At 40.7% G+C, this 27,814-nt stretch overlaps 1 protein-coding gene and 1 pseudogene across 4 annotated transcripts in view; both read right to left on the reverse strand.

The window, feature by feature from the left end:
- Positions 1-238: 238 nt before the first annotated feature.
- On the reverse strand, positions 239-1,336 carry LOC143678799 (elongation factor 1-alpha 1 pseudogene; annotated as a pseudogene).
- Positions 1,337-3,761: 2,425 nt separating this feature from the next.
- The window catches only part of SLAMF1 (signaling lymphocytic activation molecule family member 1), a 46,374-nt gene continuing 22,321 nt past the window's right edge, over positions 3,762-27,814 (reverse strand). For 3 of the 4 annotated variants that reach the window (XM_077156633.1, XM_077156634.1, XM_077156632.1), the window contains 4 exons: positions 20,756-20,854; positions 16,845-16,918; positions 8,123-8,227; positions 3,762-6,768 (listed from right to left, as the gene is read on the reverse strand). In XM_077156633.1, the coding sequence (XP_077012748.1) occupies positions 6,718-6,768; positions 8,123-8,227; positions 16,845-16,918; positions 20,756-20,854 (329 nt within the window). In that variant the 3' untranslated portion in view covers positions 3,762-6,717. Of the gene's footprint in view, positions 6,769-8,121; positions 8,228-8,352; positions 8,684-16,844; positions 16,919-20,755; positions 20,855-27,814 lie in introns of those variants that run through there. The other variant, XR_013174024.1, reaches the window with a different exon arrangement.

Genomic DNA, 27,814 nt, shown 5'->3' on the forward strand with positions numbered 1-27,814 from the left:
AACTTTGTTTTAATGGGTCTCAAAATTCTGTGACAGATTTTTGGCTATTGCTTCCATTTAAAAAATACCAATTTTAAAAGCTAATGACTTAAAACTGCCACATGAAAACAAATGGTCGACAAAACATTCCTTTCCTTCTGAAGGCTTTTCAATGCACTGTTATCATTAATCAGCCTCTTACCATTAAACTTAAATGGCCAATTGAGAAAAACAGCTCTAAGACTGTTCTTCTACCACTGAGTAAGACTGGGGTGGCAGGTGTTATGGGTAATATTCATTTAGCTTTCTGAGCTTTCTGGGCAGACTTGATGACCTTGCCAGCTCCAGCAGCCTTCTTGTCTACTGTTCTGATGACACCCACAGCTGCTGTCTGTCTCAAACCACGAACAGCAAAGCGACCCAAAGGAGGATAGTCAGAGAAACTCTCAACACACATGGGCTTGCCAGGAACCATATCTACGATGGCAGCATCACTAGATTTCAGGAATTTTGGGCCACCTTTCAGCTTCTTGCTGGAATGGCCATCAGTCTTCTCATTCAGCTCGACAAACTTGCAAGCAGCGTGAGCTGTGTGACAATCCAGCACAGGTGCACAGTCAGCACCAATTTAGTCTGGATGGTTCAGGATAATCACCTGAGCAGTGAAGCCAGCTGCTTCTATTGGTGGGTCATTTTTGCTGTCACCAGCCGCATTGCCTCGATGTACATCTTTTACAGACACGTTCTTGACATTGAAGCCCACATTGTCCCCAGGAGGAGCTTCACTCAAAGCTTCATGGTGCATTCAAAAGACTTGACTTCAGATGTAACACTGACTGGAGCAAAGGTGACCACCATGCCTGGTTTGAGAACACCAGTCTCCCCTCGGCCCGCAGACACAGTGCCAATACCACCAATTAAACATCCTGAAGAGGCAGACACAGGGCTTGTTGGCTGGATGAGTAGGTGGTAGGATGCAATCCAGAGCTGCAAGCAGCATGGTTCCACTGGCATTGCCGTCATCATGGGTGAATTTCCACCCCCTGAACAAAGGCATGTTAGCGCTCAGCTCCAGCACGTTGTCCTCCAACCAGAAATTGGCACAAATGCTGCTCTGTCAGGGTTTTAGCCACTTTTTAAAATGTAGGTGCGACTTCCTTAGTGATTTCCTCCTACCTCTCCTGACTGTAAGGTGGTTCAGTGGAATCCATTTTGCTAACATCAGCTATTAGTTGTTTCACACCCAGTGTGGAAGCCAGAAGGGCCTGCCTGTTTTTCATACACCAGCTTCAAACTCACCCACACCAGCAGCAACAATCAGGACAGCACAGTCAGCCTGAGAGGTGCCTGTAATCATGTTCTTAGTAAAGACTCTGTGTCCGGGGGCATCAGTGATGGTCACCAATGCTTACTGGTCTCACATTTCCACAGGGAGCTATCAATGGTGATACCACACTCACGTTCAGCTTTTGGTTTATCCAAGACCCAGGCATACTTGAAGGACCCCTTTTCCATCTCAGCAGCCTCCTTCTCAAATTTTTAAATGGTACTTTTATTAATTCCACTACATTTGTAGATCAGGTGGTCAGTTGTGGTGGACTTGCCTGAATCTACATGTCCAGTAACGACAATGTTGATATGAGTCTTTTTCCTTTCTCATTTTGGCTTAAGATATAGTGATGGTTTTCACGACACCTGTGTTCTAGCAACAAACCCATTTCTGTTTTTGTTTTTGTTTTTCGCAAAAAAAAAAGCTTCAATCAGTTTTAACGATTCCATGACTTAGTCTACATCCTTTAAATGCAGGAGATGTGGTGCTGGGGACACTGGCCTGGCGTTGACTGCATTGCTATATCACCCTCTTGTGGCTATTGTGTGGAACTCATCTCAAAACCCTTCTGATTATAATTAAAGCCTATACGGTGGTCATTTTGTAGATCTCAACCCAGAATTCACATGGGTTTGATGTAGATGTTGGGTATCAATATTTTTAAAAAGCTACCCAGGTGACTCTCATATGTGGGTCAACATGGGTATTTTGGCAGATGTTGGGGCATGCCAACATGACCAGGGGCCACTATCAAGATAAAATTGTTTTTTCTTGATATACAGACATTCTTGACATGGTTACAATCAATGGATCACAATATCAAGATAAATTTTTTCATAGGTCTCCATCCTGGCATATAGAAATGTAATTTAGCCTTCCAAAAGCTGACGAGGGAGGGGGCCAGCATTTCTTTCCAGCAGTGGTTCTTAACCAGAGGTGATTTTACTAGGGGTCATTTGACAATGAGACATTTTTGATTGTCACAAGTGTGGGTGGGAGATGCGGTATTGTCATCTAGTGGGTAGAGGCCAGGATGCTGCTAAACATCCTGCAATGCACAGGATGTCCCCATAACAAAGAGTTATCCAGCCCAAAACGTCAAGAGTGCTGCTGTTGAGAAATGCCGCTCCAGATCTCCTTCACAAGGGGAATCTGGAGAGATTCAGGGAAGAAGACTGATTGTTCTAGCAGTGACAAAAACTAAACTCTCCTTTAAAAACCGGTACTCTTCTCCACGCGGAGGGTGGTTCCTGCTTGTTGATGAAGAGGGTACCGTTAACCCTTGCCCACTGCCCAGGAAAATGAAAACCTCACAGCTCTTCAAATCAGATCAGCCCACCTTCAGCATTTTATAACTCAAGCTATGGAGACACAAGGCCATGAAACTAGTCAAAGTTTCATGCCAAAGCATGTTATGAATCCTCTAGGAAACACAAAGCAAAAGTGCAATTCGATGGACTGGCTGTATTCTATTCATTTCTGGGGTAGATACATAAACTTCAGGAGAATTACCTTATTGTAACCAGTGGTTTCTCGGACAATGTACACATCCTTTAACAGTCATGGGTGTGGCTGGAGGAAGTCTAAGAAGGCCTGAGACTAAAACAGTTGTATCTCAGAACAAGCCCTTAAAACTGAGAAAGAATCTGTTCCTCCTGAGTTCTCCAGAACACAGACACGCTTGCTCAGAAGAAAACACATTAGAGAAGAAACCTGGGGAAGCCAGCCTGTAAACTATCAGTTTTCTTTTCAAGGCTGAGGTGAAGCAAAGCTCCAGCTCATCCACAGTGCCATTTTGGGAAAACTATAGAGTAGACCATCAAGAGGTTCTCTGCATTCCCACTTGAATGAGCCTGAAAGTGCAAGAGATAGTGTCCAAGTGGGCATTTGGGAAGGTGTCCTCCCTTTAAAGGAGAGTGGATGGCCAATGCTCCCTTTAGGACACAGCCTCCCTCCCCCATGAGGCCTTGAGCCTACAGTTCTTAAGCCTAGGGGAGAAGAGGCTCTCCCCTCAGAATTTTGAGGGGAGAACCTCTTCTTTCCCTCTTTGTTTCTGCCCTTCCGTCCAACAGGATTCAGCCACAGGAAAAACCAAGTGTTGGGAATTGAGCTGCTAGAGCCAATGTGAATTGTAGTGAAGGAGTCGGCGCTTATAACCCCAGTGTTCACAAATCCCTACTAGCAGCTGTAAGGTTTTTCTTTGAGAACAGACAGTTAATTGGCCTAAGGTTATACTAGGATGGTACAGTGAACATTTAAAGATTTTTTTTTTTTTTTTTTTTTGGCTGCCCAACATCTGAATCCCTCCCTTCCTATGTTTGGGGAAATTCCTTAAATCATAAGAAGTAGGACCCACCAACAACTATAAAACAGAAAATGCCAGATATTCAATTCTGTGGGCAGCACCACCTATGGCAGTTATTCTTTGTCCTACAAAGAATCAGCGCAAGAAGAAAAAACCTTTGACACAAAGTCAGAAAGCAAGGAAGTCTCTGTCCCAAGCAAGAGCCAGAGCCTTGAGTTTATTTTCTGCTTGCTATTTATTGGGTAAAGGGGCCATTTGGAGCTAAGCTATCCATTGAACACCAGAGGAGTTTCCCATTTTCCTTGTGGAGGTATCTTTAATTTTAAGAACGAAGCAGGAATTTTCCCAGGAGTAGGAGGATATGTTCTAGATAAGCAAAGCAAGGCAGATGGATGTGTAAGTGACACAACAAAACAGACAACATCTTAAGCTGTTTTCAGCTTAACAAACAGGTAGACAAGCACAGTGGTTTTCCACTGCTTGAGGACATGCAAACACAGCAAGTTTACGAATGCTTTAACCATATCCTCCCCACACAATTCCAAGCTTCCCTTGGAGGTAGAAGATGCATATGCAACCTAGCATCCACCAATCAGTCCCAGATTTTGAATTACAAGCTAGAAATAAGAAGATGAAGGAGGGACCCTGGAGGATTCATTCTGGTGACAAAGAGTACAACAGGAACAGTAATATCAAATTTTCAATCCGGCAGAGGAAGGGAGGCAGTGGTGCCTAGTAGCTAGTGCTAAGGGAAGGGCAGTGCATCTGTGGGGACCATTGTCTGTGGTCTCCCTTTTTCCCTAATGATTTTCGAAGCACGGTTTTGCAGCAGCTTCTAATAATTATTTAAGGCTTTGCATTATCTCCTAATAATTATTTAAAGCAACCAATATATTTTCAGTCAACTCCTTTCATATGTAAAAAAATAATCATCTAGAGACACTTTCTCTTGATTGCAACAAAGAACTCTATTACAGAAGTTAATACCAGGAAATGGGGTGCACCCCAGCAATGGAAACTAAAATGTGACTTGACTGAATAAAGCAGTTAGGGTAAAAGCCAGTAAGGACCTCAGAGTTATGAGCTGGGAATTTATTCACCTTGATATGAGATTGTAAAATAGTGGGTTATTTCTTATAGTGTTCACTAAGGTTACACAGGAACCTACAAGGAAACGAAGAGCTTATGTTGAAGAGGGTCTGTCTGAAAGCAAAGGACGGGAAGAAAATAGGATTTTGCTAAAAGAGACCCTTTCTGCCTGCAGCCTGCAAACTAAGTTATTGAGAATTTAATCATTTAAAGTTTTTGGGCTACAGAGTGATTTGAACAGTGAATAAAAAAAGTATTTGCAAAGTCCCCTTCAGGGAATGGTGAGAAAGGGGGAAAATTCAACTTCCCCAAGTTGAATTCTTGATATTCTCACAAGCAGTGTGGACAACAAAAGCTACAGGATGAGCCCCCAATCTTGGGGTTTGTTCATATGAAACTTAACCTCGCAAAGGATAGGCCAAGTCTACTTAAAATTAGGCCTAAGAGTCACCCCCAAGGGAACCTCTCTCGTTGCTCAGATGTGGCTTCTCTCTCTAGCCAACACAACAAGCAAACTCACCACCGGAGCTCCCCCTGTCTATGTGGGACATGACTCCCAGGGGTGTGGACCTTCCTGGCAACGTGGGACAGAAATCCTGGAATAAGCTGAGACTCAGCATCAAGGGATTGAGAAAAAGCCTAGAATGAGCTGAGACTCAGCATCAGGGGATTGAGAAAATCTTCTTGACCAAAAGGGGGAAGAGTGAAATGAGACAAAATAAGTGTCAATGACTGAGAGATTCCAAACAGAGTCAAGAGATTATCCTACACATCAAGTAGATATCACCTTGTTAGTCGAGATGTAGTGGAGAGGATGGAGGGAACTGTCTGAAAATGTGGAACTGTGTTCCAGTAGCCATGTTTCTTGAAGATGATTGTATAATGGTAAAGCTTTCACAATGTGACTGTGTGATTGTGGAAACCTCCTGTCTGAGGCTCCTTTTATCTACCTTATCAACAAATGAGTAAAACATGGAATAAAAGTTACAGAAGGAAATACAAAAAAAAAAAAAATTCTTGGGCTAAAACACCTTAATTTCTATTCCAAGATAAATTCAGCATGAGGAGAGGTATGCAGGGAGTAGGAGATCCCTAGTAGAAACCCTGACTTTCGAAACCACATGAGGCCTGGGATTTGAAAATGAGTTCAGAATCAGATTATAAAAGAAAATTTTAGCTGATGCTCCAAATCTGGTGTCCAAGGGAGTAATAGAACTAGGATTTTAAAAACATTTTGGAAAGTGAAAAATCACAGTGGGACAAGTTTATCTGACTACTCCAAATTCCTGTATAGCATCCATCACTAAACACTTGCCACTTTTCTTTAAAGCTGAATGTCGTTTGCACAGAGTTATACTTTCAAGAATCTCAGTTTTCCTTCCATTATTCAAAGTTCATAGACCTGTCAGTTTATTGACTCTTTAGCTTCTGGGGTTTGCAAATAAAATACTGACTCCCTTAGCATCTTTTATACAATAATTTCAGAGTACTTTATATATAATAAGGAATTCACCCTTCATTGTCCATCCACAGAGAGAAATGGAGGCACAGAGGTTTGATCAGTTGTATATGGTGGTCAGGATCAGCTCCCAGAACAGAAAACAGGCAGCCAAAATGTAAACTTTTCAGGCCATGTGGCTGAGCCCAGCTGTCTGGGATATGTACCAGATATTCGGGCATTCTGTCTTTGGCCTTTAGAATCCAATCCCAGCAAACAGCAAGATGTCCAGAAATACGGGTTCACGTCATTTGTTCCATCTACACCTCAGAGACAAAAAGCAATGGAGAGTCCCTCTGTATTGCATGCTGGTGTCCCCTGCAGATGAGGTTAAGTGCTTTGGAAGCCTCACATCCTGGTCCATTTCATAGGTGGATGTGGAAGAAACATCACCAGGGTGTTGTTCCCAGAAGGCTCCACATGTTCCACAGGGAACTTGGGGCCTGGAGCCAAGCTCAGTGTTTATTTTGGTTCTTCCATATTCCTTCAGAAAGTCCCTTCACCGAGACCTTGGTGTCAGCTCTCTGGAAGAGTCACGCTGGCATAGACTGTGATGGAGTTTAGTTCCTGGAGGCAAAGCAGAAGTCTGTGAGCAGAGGGACCAGAGCTAGAGTCACAGGCTGCAAATGGGAACAGTGCTGCTTAGGACAAGGAAAAGGTCCTGGGGATCCTACAACATAGGGGCTTGCTCGGGGCCAGTCTCTTTTGGGGACATGGCTGGAGGTAGAACTCGAGAAATGCCCCAGCTCCTTTCTAAGCACAAGCAGGCCACTAGGCAGGTGGGAAGACCTGCCCAGACCCCAGAGTGAGCTATGGCTCACCACCCAGTCCCTGCTTCCCGTTCTGCCTGCTTCCTTCCCTTGTCTTGGAAGGAAAATCATTAGACTTGGGGCACCATTTGGAGAAGCCAAGAGAGTTTTAAGTTGCTGAGTTTTAGAAAGGACCAGTGAGGCCTGGAATGGAGGGCAGAAGTGGTCCTGGCGGAATAGTGGGAGGGAAAGGGTGATTGAGGGAAAAGACCTCTCACAGAGGAGATTTAGAGAAAGAAAGAGATGCAATAGGGAATTTAAGATTTTCCACTGGAACATATGAAATATAACATACTGCTCTCGTTCCCTAAGAAAACTTCAGTAACAATCTATATTATTTTTAAAGACTTTGAAGTCAGATTTATGCTTTTTTAATCCCCCCTCAGATATGACACTGTACAAGATGAAGATGGTGTGGCCATTCGGACACATTGGGGTGTGCACCATAGGAGCTCAGAAGAAAAGGGGGAGATGGTATGGATTTGTGTGGCCTTCCATTTTTGGTTTCTTTCCTAAAAATGCTTTAGGTTATAGCTACAGCTACGATTTCAGCCCAGAATTTATTTCTGTACATTTACATCTGTCTGAAGTAAATTTAATCCACGCTGATCTTGCAATGCGTTAGAATAAGCGAGTCTCATTCTGCATTGCAAGTATTCTGATTAAACAAGCCTGGTCAGGACCTCGGCCTGAGCATTTTTACAAAGCTCACCCTGTGATTCTGTTCTACAGCTGGAATAGAGAAGCAATGGACTCAAACTCTGATTCCCAAGGATAGTTGTGCATTAGAATGACTTGTGATGTGCTTTTTTTTTTTAATGTGTAAGTTCCTAGACAATCCTGGAGAAGGCTCCAGGAATCTTTATTTTTAACAGACACGCCAACTGATTTTGATGTGGCCCTTGGCCAACTCTCCGAGTAATAAATGTAAGAGTCAGACACAAGAAATACTCCAACCAAGGCCACAGATGCCAATTGCTGTCTGCTGTTGGGGCCTCACCTCCCCATTCAGAACTCCTCAGTTTGCTTTATGCAGCTCTGTGAAGATGCTTCCCTTTCCCCTCCTCCACCATTCCCTCTCTGCAGAGAAGAGGTACTGAAAGGTTCCTCACCTGGACAAATGCTGGGACAGGCGCTGGGACAGGCTCTGTGGCAGCAACGTAAATGGTGGTGCAGGGGTCCTGAGCTGGCAGGGCGTCAGGTTTATTCTGAACAGCCTACACAAAAAGCAAAGAAAGCAGGAGATCAGTTGAGCAGCGAGTTATTTATTGCCCACCCAACTCTCCCTGAAGAGATGCACAGATTCAAGAGGCATTGAATTAGAAAGGTCATTTGGTCCAACCTTCTCCCCAGGTGGAAATTCTTCTCCGGCGTCCATGGAACACAATTTTCCAGACTTTGTTTGGACTCCCCTAATGAGCCCACAACCTGGAGAGGCAGCCTCTTTTATTGTGAGCATTCCCCAGCTATTTTAAAGGTCTTCTTTATCATGAACCAAAGTCAGTGTGGCTCATTGAGGGTTAGCTGAAGGGGATGGGATCTTCATAGTATTTAGTCCATTTCACTCATGTCACTTGCTATATGCAGAATTCATTTCATCCCTGTACTTCCGTTCTTGCCATTTCACTCTAACATGGTTTCTTGTTATTTCTCTCTCTTGCCCAACTGTTGAACTAAATAATAGCACATAGGTAAGTGTGTTAACATTTACAAAGTTCTTCGTATGTTTTCTTGTTTGCTTAACTACAACTCTCTACAGTACATACTGTTTTTACTTACATTTTGTAGATGAAGTAGGTAAGGCTCAAAAATGTTGGGTACTTTCCTAATGAATAAATGCAAGAAGCACCCAAAGCCAGGAGTCCCACAAAGGTCTTCTAACTTAAATTGCATGCTCTTTACATCATACTCTTCTTTGGTTACTCTAATTTATGATGACCTATCCTTTACCTAAATTCCTCAGGAATTTAAAGTCTAATTCACATATTATGGCACTTAAATTATAAGGTGTAATTAAAACACTGAAATGTTTATTTGTCATTTCTCCAAACAGATTGTAAATTTCTATAGAAAGAAATAGCTATCTTCCTTTGCATTCCCACAATACAGTGCTGGGCACAAAAAACAACTTACAGTTGATTATTTGTTGACATGACTGAATGAATTCAAATCCACAATACCAGGAGAAAATCAGTGTGGGGGTAAATTGAGACCACATCCCTATATGATGGAGATGGGCATAACTTATGCCATGGAGACAGCATTTTAACACACTTTGTGTATACTGGGATAGGATAATGTTTGTCTTCACTTTCTCCGGATATAGAGAAAGAATTGAAACTACAGCATGTTTTAATGGGAGAGAACTTGGAATCTGATAGAAGGTTTAAGGAAGTGGAAAGTTTATTGAAAGAAAGAAGACTCAGGGTGAGGCATAATCTTTCTTCACATATGTGATGGGTTGCCATGTAGAAGAAGAACCAGATTTGTTCTGTAGAGTCCTTCAGGTTTAAATCTGAAGGTTTAAATGAAAACTGGAATTTTATTGAAATGGTGTGGTTTGACATAATGAAGTTCTTTCTAATAGTAAGAAGTGCTCAAATGTGGAATGATTTGCCTTGAAAAACCGTGAGTTCCCCAGCACTGGAAGTGCTCAGGAATAGGCTAGGCCAGTGTTTCTCACACTTTAATATGTATATGAATTACCTGGAGCTTTGTTAAAAGGTAGGTCCTGTTTCAGAAAATCTGGAATAAGGCCTGAAATTCCACAGTCTAATAAGTTCCTAGGTGGTGCTGATACCGCTTGTCCACAGACCATACTTTAGTAAAAAGGAGCTAGTCTACACTTTGGGAGTAATGTTTAAGATATTTCAAGCAGAAGTTGATAGTTCAAAATGGGTGATTTTTCAATATCCCATACAATTCTTAGATATTCCTTGGAGAGTATTTGAATTTAAAGGAAGACTTTCTGGCAACAATGAAAAGGATGAGAAAAATGTGCAGTTTCTTGAGATGCAATCCTTCCCTGCCTTGAGAGAATTTAAGTTTGACCTAACCCAGAGGTGTGAGAGGTAGAAATAAATTACTTAATTTTTTTTTTTTTTAACATGGGCAGGCACCGGGAATCAAACCCAGGTCGCCAGCATGACAGGCGAGAACTCTGCCGCTGAGCCACCATCGCACCATCCAAATTACTTAACCTTTTAGCATTTAATTAAGAAGCTTTAGAAAGGAAAATAATATGTAGAGGAAATCACCCGTAACTATCAACCTAACATGGCTCGCATGTTGTTATGTCTCTCTTCAGGTTTTTTATATCCAGGCCAAAAAAATTTTTTTAACATAATTGTAATCATTTACTACTCTTTGGATCTTGGTATTTCCATTTAGCTACTGATTTGCACAACTTTGCAAGCATCTTTTACAAGCAACTCGAAGGGCAGTATTCTCACATATTCTTTGTGAACAGTGCTCCCTTGGAACTGTGCAAGACAGTAACCTCTAGAGAACTAGAAGACTTTCCCAGCAGATAGTAAACATGTGGTAAGTAATGTTTCATGTTATTATAGTCTTTGTGATGATTTTGTATAGCCTAACAGATTAAAAAAAAAAAGGAGATGATAATTTTTTAATAATCGTCCATGTTGTTACTGATTTTATAATAATACTATATGGACATTGCACAAAAGAACAAAGGAAATGGTAAGGATGTGAGTCAGTCTAAATGCATACTGATGTATAAAACAATGATGCCCTGGGAGCCGGTTTGAAAGTTTTATGCACCCCAGTAAAGCCATGTTTTAATCTTGATTCAATCTTGTGGGGGCCACTGTTTCTTTTAATCCTAATTCAATATAGCAGGGCAGAAATTTTTGATTAGATTATCTCCACAGAGATGTGGCCCAATTGTGGGTGTGGCCTTTGATTAGCTGGAGATGAAAGAGGAAACATTTTAAGGAGAGCTCAGAGCCGTCAGAGCAGACAGAAACTTCAGATCAGAGCTCTCACAGATGCTAACACTTGGACAACAGAGACATGGATGTTTAGAGATGCTTGGAGCCCAGGAGATGTTGCCATGAGATGTTAAGTAAGCCAGAACCTGGAGAGAGCCAAGGGAAGCCAAGAGATGAAAACCAGCCCTGAAAAAAGCAAAAGGAAGAACCCCCACAGAACCGGAGGCTGAAAGCAATGGAGCCCAGAAGCAAGGGACCAGCAGATGCCAGCCACATGACTACCCCACGGACAGAGGTGTTCCTGACCCATCAACCTTCCTTGAATTAAGGTACCTTTCCCTGGATGCCTTAGTTTGGACATTTTTATAGGCTTAGAACTATAAACTTGTAACTTATTAAATTTTCCTTTTTAAAAGCCATTCCAGTTCTAGTATATCATATTCTGGCATCTTCCAAATTAATATACCTTGCATGTTTAAAATAAATATGAAATTAAAATACTGACAAAATGGAAAATAAATCAGTAGGATTTAAGTAGAGTTAAAATATTATTGGGCCCTGGCATTGATCAGGAAGAGAGTAATAGACTATAATAAGTCAAGGATGCATTTCATAATTTCTAGGGTAGCCACTAAAAGAATAGAAACCATTGTTTAACTAATAATCTAATAGAGAAGAAAATGGAATAATAAAAATACAATTTAAAAATCTTTTCTCAAGGTGCATGGGTGGTTCAGTGGTAGAATGCTTGCCTCCATGTGGGAGACCCAGGTTTGATTCCTGAACCATGAACCCCTCCAAAATATATATATATATGTAATTACAAAAATAATCTTTCCTCAAAGAAATTCTAGACCCTGTTAGCTTTGCCAATGAATTCCACAAAATATTCAAGGGGCAAAATAACACCCAGCCTTCTCAGACAGTTCCAAGAAGCAATAAAAATGTAATGTGCCCTCTAGTAGGTTGAATTGTGGCCTTATTTAGAATCAGTGTCCTTGTGGAAGTAATGAAGGCAAGGAAGGATCTTGAGATGAGCTCATCCTGGATTAAGGTGAGTACTAAATCCAATAACAAGTATTCCTAAAAGTGACAGAAAAGGAGATGACCCAGAGACACAGAGAGGAGAAGGCCATGAGAAGATGGAGGAAGGGATGGTAGTGATGCAGCTATAATCCACAAGCCACCAAGGATTGCTAGGGCCACCAGGAGCTGGGAGAGACAAGGACGTATTCTCCCCCCTAGAGGCTTCAGAGGGAACAGAGCCCTGCTGATATCGTGGTTTTGGACTTCTGACCTCCAGGATTGTGAGGGAATAAATATATGTGGTTTTAAGCCACCAAGTGTTTAGACAGTGGTCTTAAGAAACTAATACACTTTCCAATTCATTTTATGATGTGAGCATAATCAAGTTACCAAAACCTCCCAAGGGCATTATAGGAACGGAAAACTATAGGCCAATTTCATTCAGAAGCATAAATGAAAAAAAAGTCATGATTATCTCAATAGACGCAGAAAGAGTGTTGATAAAATCAGTCAATTCAAGATGAAATGTCTTAGCAAATCAAGAATAGAAAAAATACTCTTAACCTGGTGTGCTGGCTTGAAACTATTATGTACCCCAGAAAAGCCATGCTCTTGAATCCTGATTCAATATTGTAGGGTGGGATATTTTGATTCGATTGTTTCCATGGAGATGTGACATACCCACCTGTGGGTGTGACATTTTGATTAGATAGAGATGTTACTCTGTGTGTTCAAGATGGGCCTTCATTAGTTTATTGGAGGCCTTTAAAAAGGGAGACATTTTGTAGAAAACACAGTTGCCTCAGAGTCAACAGAGACACAAACACTTAGAGATGCTTGGAGTGCTGACAGAGAGAGCAGATGCCTGGACACAAACATTTGGAAATGCAGAGCCCAGCAGACGTTGCTATGTGCCTTCCCATGAGATATTAAGCAAGCCAGAACCCAGAGTTGTGTCCCAGAAGAGCTAAGTGAAGGCCCAAAGATGCTTAGAGAGGAAACCACTGGCATCAGAAGCTGGAAGCAAAAGAACTGGGCACCAAGAGATGCCAGCCATGTACGCACCCATGTGACAAACATTGGCATTTCTTCAGAGTCAAGGTATCTTTTTATGGATGCCTTAGTTTGGATATTTTTATGGCCTTAGAACTGTAAACTTATAATTAAATAAATCCCCTTTACAAAAGCCAATCCTTTTCTGTTATCTTGCACTCCAGCCACTTTAGCAAACTAAAACATCTAGCAAAAAGGCAGTTAGAAAAAACCTTCAGCAAATATCATAGTTCATGGTGAGGTCCTGGAAGTTTTCTTCTTGAGTCTGGTACTGTACAAGGACACCACTGTTACCAGTTCTATTCGCCACTCTGAGGGACATACCAGCCAGTATTAAAAGGCAAGGAAAGGAAGAGAATATTTGTGGCTTGGAAAATGAAAAATAAATACACCTGCTATTTTTCACAGATGATGAGTTGTGCATAGAAAAAAATCCAAATAATCTATAGATTCATGACAAGAATTTATAAATGAGTTTAGCCATGTTGCTGAATAAATGTCACTGTACAAAAAAAAATTTTGCATTTCTGTAAGTTAATAATAAACAGAATCTAAACATTTTTTAAAGATAGCATTGAAAATAGTATCCCAAAATATCAAATACAGAATAATAAATTATGTAGGATGTACAAGCCCTCTTAGGCAAAAAGCAAAACACCATTTAGATAAATTAACGGTATAAATAAAGGAAGAGGTATCCTTTTTGTGAATTGAAAGACTCAATACCATAAAGATGTATGTTCTACTCAAATTGATCTACAGAGCCCATGTAATCCCAATTAAAATCTCAGCAGGATTTTTTTGGGGGGGAATAGGGTTGATTCTAAACTGATTCCAAAACATGATAATGCAAAGGACCAAAGAATGTCCGAGAACCCTTGAAGAAGAAGAAGGTAGGAAGGTTTGCTTTACTGAATATCAAAACTTATAATAAAACTATAATCAAGGCAGTATAGTATTGGTGCAAGGATAAACAAATACACCCATGAGGCAGAATAGAGCCTTAAAATAGATCCACCGGGATAGGAACCTTTGATTTATGATGAAGGTGCATTGAAACAGGGAAAGGACAATCTTTTCAATAAATGATTAGTAGGCTAGTCATATGGAAAAAAATGAAACTGAGACCTCTCAGACTATAACCCAAAAAACTTTTACAGTCATATTACAGTTATAAATGTGAAAGGGAAACCATATAGCTTTTAGAAGTAGGAAAATATCTCAATAAACCTCAGAATAATGAAAGATTTCTCAAATAGTACACAAAAAGAACTATCAAGAAGAGATAATAAATTATTCTATATTAAAATTAAGAACTTCTCTTTATCACTAACGAATTGCTAAAGAAAGCCACAGAATGAGTAAAGGTATTTGCTACATACATAACTGCCAAAGGGTCATACCCAAAATATATAAAGAGCTCCTACTAAGCCATTAAATAAAGCTTGAAACTCAAGGAAAATGGGCAAGAGATTTAATAGACATTTAAAAAGAGGATGTTACTTCCCATAAACTTATGGGAAGTTGTCCAACTTCCTTAATAATTAGGGAAATGCAAAATAAAACTGCAACCTGGAAATCCCAGTACTACATGCATCTCCAAAAGAATTGAAGGTAGGAACTTGAGAAGATATTTGCACACGCATGTTCATAACAGCATTATTCACAATTTCCAAAAGATGGAAACAACCCAAGTACCACAGAACAGATGACTGAATAAATAAAATATGGTATTGATATAAGATGGAATATTATTCAGCCATAAAAAGGAATGAAGTTGGGCAGGCCACGGTGGCTCAGCAGGCAAGAATGCTTGCCTGCCATGCCAGAGGACCCGGGTTCAATTCCCGGTGCCTGCCCATGTAAAAAAAAAAGGAATGAAGTCCTGATACGTATGGCAACAATGAATGAACCTTGAGGACATCATGTTGCATGAAATAAGCCAGCCACAAAAGGATAAATAATGTATGATCTCACTGATTTGAATAATTAGAATAAGCAAACCCATACAATCAGAATCTAGAATATAGATTACCAGGGGATGGATGAGGATGCAGAATGGGAAGTTAAGACTTAGAATGTACAAGATTCCTATTTCCAATGTTGGAAATGTTTTGGTATGGATGATGATGATGGCAGCATAACACTGTGAATGTAATTAAAAGCACTGAAATATATATCTGAATATGATTAAGAGGGGAAATGTTAGATTGTATATAAGGTACAGAATAATATTTTTTTCTTAAAAATCCATGAGACATGACTCCCAGGGACTTAAACCTCCCTGGCAATGTGGGACCTGACCCTGGGGATGAGTCTGGCCCTGGCATTGTGGGATTAAGAATATTTCTTGACCAAAAGGGGGAAGGGAAAGAAACAAGGTAAAGTTTCAGTGGTTGAAAGATTTCAGATAGAGTGGAGAGATCGTTCTGGAGGTTATTCTTACGCATTATATAGATATTCCTTTTTAGTTTTTCTGCATGTTGGAGTAGCTAGAGGGAATGCCTGAAACCACTGGACTGTAGTCCAATAGCCTTGATTCTTGAAATGAGTGTGATTGCGAAAACCTTTTGACTGACACTCCCTTTATCCAGTGTATGGGCAAATGAGTAAGAAAATAAAGACAATCAATAATAGGGGGGATAGGGAGTATGATAAAACAATAAGCAAGTAAATAAATAAAACCATTAAATAAAATAGTTACTATTTTTTTTTAAAAAATCCGTGGAACTACACACACAGTGAACCTAAGTTAAAGCATGAACTATGATTAATAGTCCAATTATAAAAATGTGCTATGATCAGTTGTAACAAATGTCCCACACCAATGCAAGGTGTTAATAATAGGGTGGTATATGAGAATCCTTTGTTTTATGCATGATTGTTCTGCAAACCTACAACTTTTATAAATTACCAGGGGCAGAAGAAATAAAAGCTCTGTTCCAGAGTTCATCTACACATCATCAGAAATGCCTTTATAGTCACCTGAGACAATTTTCCACGGTACTGATCAAAGCTGACTTTACCTCCACAATTTTACCTGAAAATTTGCCTACCCAGATGGTCAGAATGGACAGATTCTGGCCTATGCATCATCTAGAATTGTTTCATGTCTGAAAAACCACATCTTCATATCTAACTGCAATCCTTTTAGCCTCCTTCTCTGTTACTTCTAGCGTATCTGCTCCTCAATTTCATCATGCCACCAGGTTTTCTTCTGTCTCAGTTTTTCAGTCCAATATCTATTCCCACACAGTTTTGATTTCTTTCCCCTCCGGCATGCATATCTCTTCCATCTCTTCAATCACTCACCAGCCAGAATTCTCAAGATTCTCCTTCGTCCCTTAGGCACATAAAAAAAAAAACCTCAACTTGGATCTGGCCAAACATCACAAGTAGCCTTCGCGATCCTTTCCCGCCCTCTTCAAACTTGTTTGCTTTTCAAGAGGAGAGAATTTGGTAGAGTGGATCCACAGATTCCTAGAATGCCAGAGCTGGAAGGGATTTTATACACACATCATGTGTTTTAAGCTTTCTCCTTTTTTCATTGTTTCTTCGAAGAAACACATGACCAGAAGATTACCCCAGTATTTGCCACTTTTTCAAATAAAAAACTGTCCCATCTAATACTGAAGTTAAGTGGCCTTTAGGAGAGCTCTTGTTCTTGATTTCTGATTCTCTATTTTGTGGCTCTGGAACCCACGCAGAACCACGGATGTCAGACGCAGCAGGAGGACTGGCCAGGGACGCGACAGGTCCATCCCAGGCCAAAAAATAAAAAAAACAAAGCTATAGGACTTACACCTGATTTCTGGACTTGGGCATAGATTGTAAGGCTTTTGGCTTCCACTGTTGACTGCAATTGGTCTGTTTTACCTGGGGAAAAGAAACCACAGTAGTTATCTTCCTGTGACCCCAAGCATGAACTCTTTGCTCAGGTCTGTGTGGTCTCCACTGCTTGCTGCATACCCACCTTTCCTAAGAGCACCAGTGTGGGCTCATAGGGATAAAGCACAGAGTCTCACCCCCTTGCATATTTTCTACACGACACTAGGTTATTGATCTCTCTGGGTCTATTTCCCCATTGATGAAATGTGGTTTGAAATACCTGCCTTACATTTCTGGTATGATGATAAAATGAGATATTACCTGTAAAGTGCTTGGAAACACTTTAGCAATAGTAAAACCCAGTAGGTGCTCTATATTGTTCTCATCGGTGTTATATTCAATTATTTTCATCTCTATTGTCTGATGTGTAAATCTGGTCTCCTACGTTCTTTGAGGCTGGGATAGTTTTCTACCTATTCATATTCTCTAGCAAGTAGCACATTGTTTTACTCACAGCTTTCTCACCTTATTGTTTCGTGAGACAGGGGGAAGGCAGGAGAGAGTGGAGAAGGGATGATCCACCTGAGGTTATTTGGAAAATAAAACCATAGTGATATTCTGTTGTTCTTCACCTGGAAAATTTTGCTCAGGGCCAAGGGCTCTGGCAATTAATACACTGCAGAACATTTTAATTCTAGCCAAAATTTTTAAAAGGGTTCTTTTTAAATTATAGAAGAAATTCATTCTTGTTATAAAAATTTTAATTTTTAGAGGTATATAAATTTCCCCATTAACCAACCCAATTCTATTCCCAGAAGTAACTAACTGCTTTTATCAGCTCTGTGCAACTGAACTTCCTGCAATGATGGAAATGTATCTGCACCATTTAAATCAGTAGCCACAAGCCACAGTGTTACTGAGCACTTGAGATATAGCTATTGCAACCGAGAGCCTCAATTTTAAATTTTATTTAATTCTACTTAATTTCAATACCCATATATTGCAAGTGGCTACCATATTGGACAGTGCAGTTTTGGACATTTGCCATACTTTTTTTTTTACATGAATGGGGTCATTCTATACACTGTTCTCTCTAATTTGACCTTTTTACTTAAAATACGTTGAGGACCTATTTCCATGCTAGCGCACTGGATCTATCTCATGCTTTCTAATGTTGCCTGGTATCTTTTGCATGTATATCAAGCAGCAGTGAGGTGGGTGGTGGGAAAGTAACAGATTCAAGCATGAGGCCTTTTAGGGCACTATTACAAAGTCCAGGCAAAGGCATGATAGACATACTTTGTACAAATTAATCTATCCTCTTAAAAAATTGGAAGCATGTCTCAGGGAATAGCAATTAGGAGAGGCATATTTTAAGTTGGCAGAGAAAGGCATAGTATGTGTTTGGTGGAATGTGCTGTGTGGAGGTGTGATTTATAGGAAGGCAATGATGAGAAGTCATTGGGGAAGCTTAAAAAATTCAAGAAATGTGAATGTGTGATTTTCTTGCATGGAGTGTGGGCATGGACTGCCTGATGGTTCCAATGTCACCATTTTGTTCAGGGTTGGTCCTGGCTGAGAAATAAATGTGTATATAAATGTCTGTGTGTCTGCATGTGTCTGAGTGTATAATGGAGGGTCAGGGAAGCATGGGCTAGGAGGCAATTGGAAGTAACAGAGGGGCTGCAGGCAGAGACCTTTGCAATATGCCCTTTCAGTTCAAATCCACAACTGTTTACAAAGTGGGTAACATTTGGCCAGCTTTGTCTTAAGTGCTGTAGGGGATTCAAACAGAGTTGAGGACAGATTCAAGTCAAGTCCCTGAAGACTTTGTCTTGCAGGTCAGCTCAGGCCAAAATTTAGAATTGGGGAGATGCTGCAGGGGTCATGGAAAAAGTGAGGGTGACTATTGCCTCTCAAAAATACCACTGATCAAGATCATTTAGTCTTGTTTTTTTCCCAGTGCAAGTTTTCAGGAGCCTGCTCAACTCTGCCCAAAGTCAGAGAGGCCTTAGAGTCTAAAGGAAAGGATCATGGTCTTAGAGTTAGGACATCTACATTCTAACACTCATTAGCTGTGTGGCATTGGACACATCATGTTATCTCAATGAGTTTTGTTTCTTGCCATAACTATGAAACAAGAGTGTAAAGAGCCTAATGTCTTTTTCAGCTCTCACCTGAAACATAAACTTTTTTTGTACTATCATGTCTTCAATAATTTAAATCTGTTCTAGGCATTGTTCCCAGATGTTCCCTGTAATGCCATCTGCTGACCAGAGCACTTAAACATTGATGTCAACTTACCTACATTGAGATGTGTCTATGTATCTATTCATATCATTGTATCTATCATATATATAAGTACAATTATATATATGTATTATATATAAATATATGATATATTTCATCATCATCTATTTATGGAAGATTTAAAAAGAGCATGGGTTAGGATCCCAGCATCTTTACTACCCAGTGAGTAAATGAATCTCTCTATACCTTAGTTTTCTCATTTGTAGTATCTCATTGTGCCCTTATAATCCAAGCCAAATGCAATTGCCATACCTCACATTCTTAGGCTCTCACCACAGTTTATCTCTGAATCACACACACCCATTCCCCCACCCTCACCAGCTCTTAGATGGAGGAAATGAGAAAAAAGTAGGTGGCTAGTCCATGATCTAGATTTTCTTATATAAGCAAAACCAACATTAGAGTGCTGAGGTAAGGTTTTTCTGAGGTTGTGTGTGAATAACACTGATCTACTGAAGAAGGAGATCAGCCATCAGCTTGGCATTATGGGCATCAAATCCTGTCCTCGCCATGGGAAGGCCAGTCAGAGCATCTTTACTGGTCTTGGCACAGGACGTTTGGACTCCAGTGTGGCTGGGTGATGCACAGTGTGGCTGTGGGGAGCACAGTGCCCTGCGATACTGAACTATAGGACCATTTTGGGGAAGGCCAGGAGATACTACCTCTATAAACTTAAACTTCAGGGCAATAATTGGGCCTAATGGCTTCTGTCTACCCTCGGTGATGAAATTTCCATGCTATTTAGTTTGACTTCAAGCAACCTCTCAAATGGCATAATTTCCCAAGGTGAGTCAGAATTTGTGCTCAAACCCTAGTAAAAATTACTCCCTCTGCTGCCTACTGATTACCTGTGGACTTTCCCTGTGGAAAGAGCACTGGAAGTTGGAAGATACAGTTATAGTTCTGTTTCTCCCCCAACCAGCTGACCTTGCAAAAGTCACTCAGCCTCTCTGTGCCTCTGCTACCCCACTGGTAAGGCACGTAGAAACGACTACCCTGCTTCTCTCAGAAGTATATTGTGAAGGTAAAAATAAATTATAAAAAGATTTCAATCTTTGGGTGAAATTATCTGGGGGAAAAAAGGCTATAAAATCTTGATATTATTCAGTAATTATAACTTTTCTTGAATGAGGTCCAAGAATTTTCTTAATTGAGCTCCTTAGTAAATATAGTTGAGCCTTTTCTCTAGACTCCTTTAGCTCTCTGGATCCCTTTAGCATTCTTTACATACCTCATCTGCAGGGCCAGCCATATTGACCTGAAATTATCTGTGTATGTGTCTGTCTCCTACGTTAGAGAAATTATCTGTGTATGTGTCTGTCTCCTACGTTAGACACCTGTGGCTTTTCTCTCTTTTTATCTACCTTAGCCTAGTGTAAGGGATCAGGACATGTTGAATTTGGCTGAATTAAGCAAAGACCCAGAATATGTTTATTTAGTGGTTTTGTTGGTTCTGTTTTGTTTTGCTTTTGCAAAGGTGGCTCCATCTGGAAAGCCAAGGTGATGGAAGCAAGTCTGTGAGAGGTGCCCCACTTACAGAGAGAGTCTGATAAGAATCTACTGTCAGACACCTACCTCTTCTTCTCAACAGTTGTCTTATCACGTGCAGAATCATGATGACACCAATGCTGCTCCCTAAAATCAGCCCAACGCACAGTCCCCACTGTGTTGATTCTAAAAAAAAAAAAAAAAAAATAGTGCAATGTAAAGGCTTGTGAGAATAAATCCATCCCGCATGCAAGTGGGGAGATGGATTCTCCTGTTTTCTTCCTACATCCTCTCCCAAGGTTTACACTCATGTGCGTGGTTTTATAGACCAGCATTAGACTACTGAAGATTTCCATATCTGTTTTCCTGTCTTCATTTATCTCATATATTCAACTTTCATATTCCCCATATCCATAAGGAGTTTTCCATTTAGAAGCCTTATTTTTGCCTCAAAAACCATATGTCTACAGCTAAACTTATCTTCCTCTCTCCGAAGTCAATTATTATGCCTAGTTTCTTTATTTTTAAATCTCTAATGTGAACTGTATCCATTTTGGTAAAAAGAACACGAGGGCTCCACGTGCTGTCCATACACCCCCCCACTATTCTCAAGAGACACTGGGAGGAAGGAAGATTTTACTTTTCTGTGTTTAAAAATAAGCACTACGGTGCTATTATTGTCCTTGCATGCAAATAGCCACATTGAACCCACCAGACCTGAACTGAAAGAAAAGCCGGTCATTTTCCTCTCAATCATTTCCTGTATTTAATAATAGCCCCGAGTACCAATCACTCAGGCTCACAATCGGGGGTCAACTTTTATTTCTTTCTCTCTTTCGCCCACTTTTACCATATCCTTCTGAACAGAAGCAGCACTTTGGAAAACAGTGCATGAGATCTACTGCCTTAATGAACAAGACATTTGCCTCCATAAAATAATAATAGACAACAACTGAACACTCACAACAAGTCAGGCTTTTTTCTGAGTGTATTGTATGTCCGAACATTTTCTTTTTTGCATTGGCAGGTACTGGGAATCAAACCCAGGTCTCCTGCATGGCAGGCAAAAACTCTGCCCGCTGAGCCACTGTGGCCCGCCTCCAAACATTTTTAATCCTTATGAGAATCCAATGTAGTTGGCACTCTCATCACTCCTACTTGTGCATAAGGAAGCAGGCAGGGAGATCATCAAGAACTATAGCTTTGTCTGAATGCTGAAGACAGACTTCTTGGAAACTTAGAGAGAGTCATGGGCTTGGCATAAGGTAACCAGTGTAGTAACAGGTAGTTAATTACTTAGATAGCAACCCTAAGACACTAGGGTTCCAAGTAATGTACAGCAATAGGGTTCTAAATAATGATGCCAATAAAAAGTAACGGAAAATCATAAGGATAATTGTGGCGTAAGCTTGCTTGTTGTTGTTTTGTTTTTGCTTATGTTTGTCTGCCAATCATTTATTATTATTTTTTCACACAGTTCAATTATCTCAACAAGAATGTCTTCAAGGTAGTAGCAAAGGATTATGGGCTGATGGGTCTTGCCAAAGGGTCTCTAGGAACTTGCCCCTCTGGTTCATACATTTCCCCCTTTCCTCTGCCCCATACTGTCTCTGTGATCTCTTGATGGGCCTAAAGCAAGGTGGATGTTTACAAGATCCTGAGCGGGTCCTCTCTCAGCTAAAGTTAACAAAGGCTGTAATGATCTGAAACCTATCAAAGACTGGGACAAGAGAACCCAGCACTACAGATTACAGCAGACACAGTTTAAAAACTTGAGCTCTGGAATTGTTTGAGAAATACCTTCCTTTTGCTTCATGAGATTTAAAAATGTTTATGGAGTTAAATGTAAAATTTAAAAAAAAAAAGCTAATTTGAATTCTAAATCTTCAAGTTAAATCTTACTCTTAACAACTATTTCTTCCAGTTATTGGCGGGTTTCACAGGGAGTTTTCCTGCAGAAGTCACTCATATTGCACTATTCACAGGTTGTTATGTAAAACTTCAGTCACTTCACAGAATCTGGGCTGATTATGCAAAGGATGAGAAGCTAATTAATGGTGAACATTAATGCAATTTAGACCGAGAAGAAATACCGACTTCAACATTAAAAATATAATTTTGAAATTTGAACTCTCCACAAGGTGGATCAACCATTTAAAAACAGGATTCGTTCTTGTGAATTTCAAACTGTCATATTATTCTTATGTCACTGTTGAAAGCAACAAATTAACATATTCCCCAGCTTGCTTGTTTTTGAAACTGCAATGCATATACTGAAAAGAGGAAAGGAAAGAATATGTGGGTTACAAAGGAATAAAATGCTTGCAGACATAATTCAGATGTTTACAGATACAGATCTTCACCAAGATCCAAGTGGACTTTCAGCCTGACAGCTAGCCAGAAGTTGCTTCTGGGTCTGAAAAGACTATCTTTTCCTTCCTAGGCCTTTCACACATCAGTCATCCCAAAGAATCTTACTGAACTGACTTGCTGGATGACTATTGATTAAAGATTCTCTTCTCAAGATTAAGTGTTCTAATCCTGCCAGATACCAACTTCACCAGACAATCATATAATCTGGTCAAAAAGCTAGTAAGAAAGCAGAGAGTGCTGTAAGACTCCTGAATTTGTGTAAACCATGAAATTTGATCACTCCTAAAGCTAGAGGAGCAGTTTCATTTTGAATGGCCCCTCTGAATGGTTTAGGGTCACAGAGAACCCTCTGTACAAGATATATGTGTGTCTGTTTGAGAGAAAGTAAAAGATTGATTTAGGGCTTAGATTGCCAACACCAGGAACCTAAGAAGAAACCTCCCAAATCCTGGGATGACAGGCAGAGTCAGCAGCCTAAGATCCATGTTTCATGAGTCCATGGACCTAATCCAGCAACTGGTTGTAGCAACACTTACTATTTTGAGACTATTTCCTCTCTCTTCTTTCATGTTAGGTATTTTGGGGCCTTCTAAACTAACAGCTAATTTAAGAACAAACACTCCAACAATTTACATCGCTTTAAAAGGCATTATTTCTCTCAAATTTCATTTAAGAGGAAAAAGTAAAACCAACAAACAAGGTGGTGACTTTAAACTGGAAAATAACCCATGACAAAGCGGCATTGGCAGTGCCTGCAAAGCCAGCCTCCTACCTCTCCTTCCTACCTGTGGCTGACAGCTCTGCCACCCACCTTCTTACATAAACTAACGACTGGGGCACATTACTGAGGCTCAGAATGACACCTGCCCCCTCTTTCTTTCCCAGGCCCTTGGGAGAATGGAGGTAATCTGCTAGCCTCGTCCCACGACGTGAAGGACCTGCTTCTCCTCCAGCCTGACCTAAGGAGGCAACCTGGCCACTGTCCTAAAAGATATTTCATAAATCTTACATTTCCTCTTAGTCTTTGGATATGGATTAATACAAATCTATTGGAAGAATACTTAAGTTACAGAATCATGGACTTCTTTATCTTAATTTGTAGTACTCATCTGCCCCCAACTCATTTATTTTGTGTTGAGGAAACTGAGACTCAGAGAGGTGAAGCATACCTGTGGTCACAGAGAATGCCCCTGGAGGAGCTGGGATAACAGCCAGGACTGCAGACTTTCCAATTCGTGTTTAAGACTTTTGGGATGCAAAGCAGTGGCTGGCTGTGATGCCACTTGAGTCAAAGCCCCCTGAGCTTTCAATCCACCCTTCACCATCCTCCATCCAACATGGGCCCATTTCTACCCCCATGGGCCACCCCCATACTCTTCTACTCTCCTTCCCACTCCACCCTCATCTGTCCACCCAGGCCTGCCCAGTCTGGAAATCCAGGCCAATCTTTCTTCCTCTGATCACCTTTCCTGACCACTCCAGCTTCTACTCTTCCTTCTCCATTGGACTCTTGTGTTTTGTGTCATGTATCTTAGAAACTGAGTTTTTCGAATATTATCTTTGCCATGGAGACCACTTTCAGTGATGGCATTTGGAGCCAGATTGATGGATTCAAATTCTATGTTTACCATTTGATAGCTCTGTGGCTTCAGACTGGTTACTTATACCCTCTGGGGCCTAAGTTTCTTATCTACAAAATGAGCATAACAATATCTACATCACAGAACTGTTCTGATGAACCAATGAGATAATGTAGGTAAACCACCCAGAGAGGCAGTGCCTAGTATCCTGCATTTGGTCAATAAATGTCAACTCCTTCCTCTGGCCTCAGTTCCCCTACTTGCTTCTTAGAGGCCAGAGGCCATCTCTTATGCAATCAAAAGATTTCAGTTCTCAGTATTTGGCACATAATAGCCCCTTGTTGATTGAAAGAACAAGGAGATGCATTTGATCTCAAGCTCCAGAGAATCCCTTCACTGATGTTGAGAGGGCTTCAGCCCCATCCTCTCTTTTACTTCTGACTTAGTTTCCCTACCTGTATACAGGTCCAAGGTTTTTTGCACTTGGTCCTAATCTATTTGATGCTATTTTCTAATTACAATATTTATATGGAAACTAAACATCACAGGCTTTATGGCCGTCAGGAATTTGGAGAACCATGGACATGCTACTTTTACAGCTTATTGGGGTCAGGCTGCTCATGATGTCTATAAGTTTTGGAAATAATTTCCTGGTGGTTTCTAAGTCTTTGCTCCTGCAGATCCACCTGCTCTACTCTGTGCTGTCTTGTATGCACAGTTCTACTGCAGATTTGAAGAGTCACGTGGAGTGGATTCTATTGTATCAGGAAGCTTTCCACCATCTGGCAGGCTCACACCCTGTCTTTCTCTTCCCATTTCTGCACAAGTAACATCTTCCCTCTTTATCATATTAAGTCCTTCAACCCACACCCAGATTCCTTGGTGGCTTCTCTTTCTGCCCTCTAGCATTTATTAAGGAACTATCCTAAACAAATAATTCTCCCCATCCAAAGAGAAATTCTAGTAGCAGTTTATTTAATGTAATAAATAGTTTTCCACCTAGTAGCGTACAGAAGTCCAACCTAGATTGTAAATTCCTTAAAGGTAAGTCTTATGCTTTATTTGCACCCTTCATCCACCTCATAAAAAACAGGGCCGGGGAGCACTGAAAATAAACTCAATGAACTAAATTAAGTTAGAGGCCATAGGGAATGAAGGTGGAAGAAAACGGTCCTGTACCCTTTCATTAAGAATCATCAAAGTGCCCAACATAAGATCCCAGAAGGAGAGCCACCTTCTGAATGGCCCAAGGCAGAAGCAGAAGAAAAAGAGCAATGACCTACTTTATATGTGTTTTAGAATAACAAAATGGAACAAAGCGGAAGCCATGCATCTGTGCTTTCAATACTTCATCTATGCTCCCATTTCAATCCCCCTTCGTCTGGTGGAAACTCCAGATCTCCCTCTTTTTGCTCAGTCATGTAGCACCTCTTGGAGTGGTGACACTGAGAAATAAGAGCATAGGCCCCATTCTCCCTCATTCACAAGAAGACCTTATCCAAATGTACTGGAAGTTTGGAACTTTATTTCCCCTGGTCCTCTTAAAAGTAGCTGCAGCGGGCTGATTGAGGACTTCTGTGCCATTTGTGAGGAGTATTTTGCATGAGTCTCTACCCTGGGGTGCTCTATTATACTGCCTGTGGCTTAAACGTGGCAACTTGGCAGTAGCCATGCCTCCAAAGAAAATGCTGGAGTTTTTGTTGTCTTGGTGAAGTCTGTTACCACAGAAACGCAAAAGCCTCTCTCAAGTCCCCAAACCTAGATCTTTAAAGATAAAGAAAACAATAAAAGAGTCCGAGAACCAAATGTCATTCACCCCAGGAGATACTGAGAGGCTAATGTAACCGTCTGAGAGCACCGGATCTCTTTCCTGCCTTTCATGTGGCAAAGCTGCCAGGGGGAAGGCACACATCTACTTGAAAAAGCCAACCATCTTCAAGAGATACTTTCTTGTTGGTGATGGTTTCCACTCAAAATTGGGGTGGGGGGAGGATGCTCACAAACCATATACTAATTTAAGATCTGGGACCAGCCAATTTTTTGTAAAAATGTCTACAGAGTTCACAGCTTCCAGAAAAATCCCTTGTCTCTGCCTCTTTCTACCAGGCAGTTGACGATTTGGAAAATTCTCAGCTTATCTCAATAGCTCTGAGAGTAGGGCCAAAAGTGGCCCTTAGGGTTGACGAGCTCCTAGGAGGTAAATTCCCAGAAAACCCAGTTCCTTAGCATGAGGCTGTGGCTGCACAACCTTCTGTTAATCCTGTGATAACAAAACCCTTGGTGTTGCAGAGACCGCTAGTTGTGCCCCCAACACCTTTTCTCCCATTTTTTTGCAGTCATTCAAGTTTGTCATTCCAGACAAATGGCTGCCCAGCTAACGACTATACTCCTTGGTTTCCCTTATAGCAGGTGTGGCCTGGCCAATGAGAGGTGCCCAGCATTCATCCTTCTACCATTCTTGTTAAAAAAGAATCTTGTTTGCTAGATTGGAAACTCTAGGATTTGGACTCTGTAGTAAAGATGCTTCATTACAGTAGACGTCAAAGTGTTTCTGACTGTAAAATACCAAAATGTCAGTTGGATAAGACCAAGAGCCTAAACAAAAGTCATTTAAAAAAGAAATAAAGAGCAAATGTATTCTTGGGTGGTTTACTTTACGTAAATCCTGTTAAGAGGCATTGCTGATAGCACATTTCATTTGATCTCCTTACATCACTAAGCACAGTGAGATTTCATTAATAAAAGTAAAAAAGAATCTGAATCTGAAGGTTACTTCCCTGATTATAGATGGTGAGGTGACCTCTAATAAACCCTCAAGTCCCCACCCTTTCATCCCAAGGTGGGGGTTTCCCTTTGTGTGCCCGATGAAAGAAAGTCTTTGTTAAACTAATGGTCTCTGCTTTCATTCAGGCCTCATCACATCTTGATGGATTACTGCAATAATGGCCTCTCCAAAACTAGTTCTTTTTTGCTTTTCCCTGTCCCAGCCTATTCTCCACAGCACTGAGTTTTCTCTCTGAAATGCAAAACCGATCACATTACTCTTCTGTGGAAGACTCTTTATTAGCTCCCATCACCTACAGGATAACACAGGACAAGACCCAGCTGTGTCTGCTTTCCCCCCTGCCTGGAATGTCTTCCTTTTATCTCTAGAGGGAATTTCTATTTATTCTTCAAACATGATATGTTTGAC

The sequence above is a fragment of the Tamandua tetradactyla genome, chromosome 4 (assembly GCF_023851605.1).
Source record: "Tamandua tetradactyla isolate mTamTet1 chromosome 4, mTamTet1.pri, whole genome shotgun sequence".
Classification (NCBI taxonomy): Eukaryota; Metazoa; Chordata; class Mammalia; order Pilosa; family Myrmecophagidae; genus Tamandua; species Tamandua tetradactyla.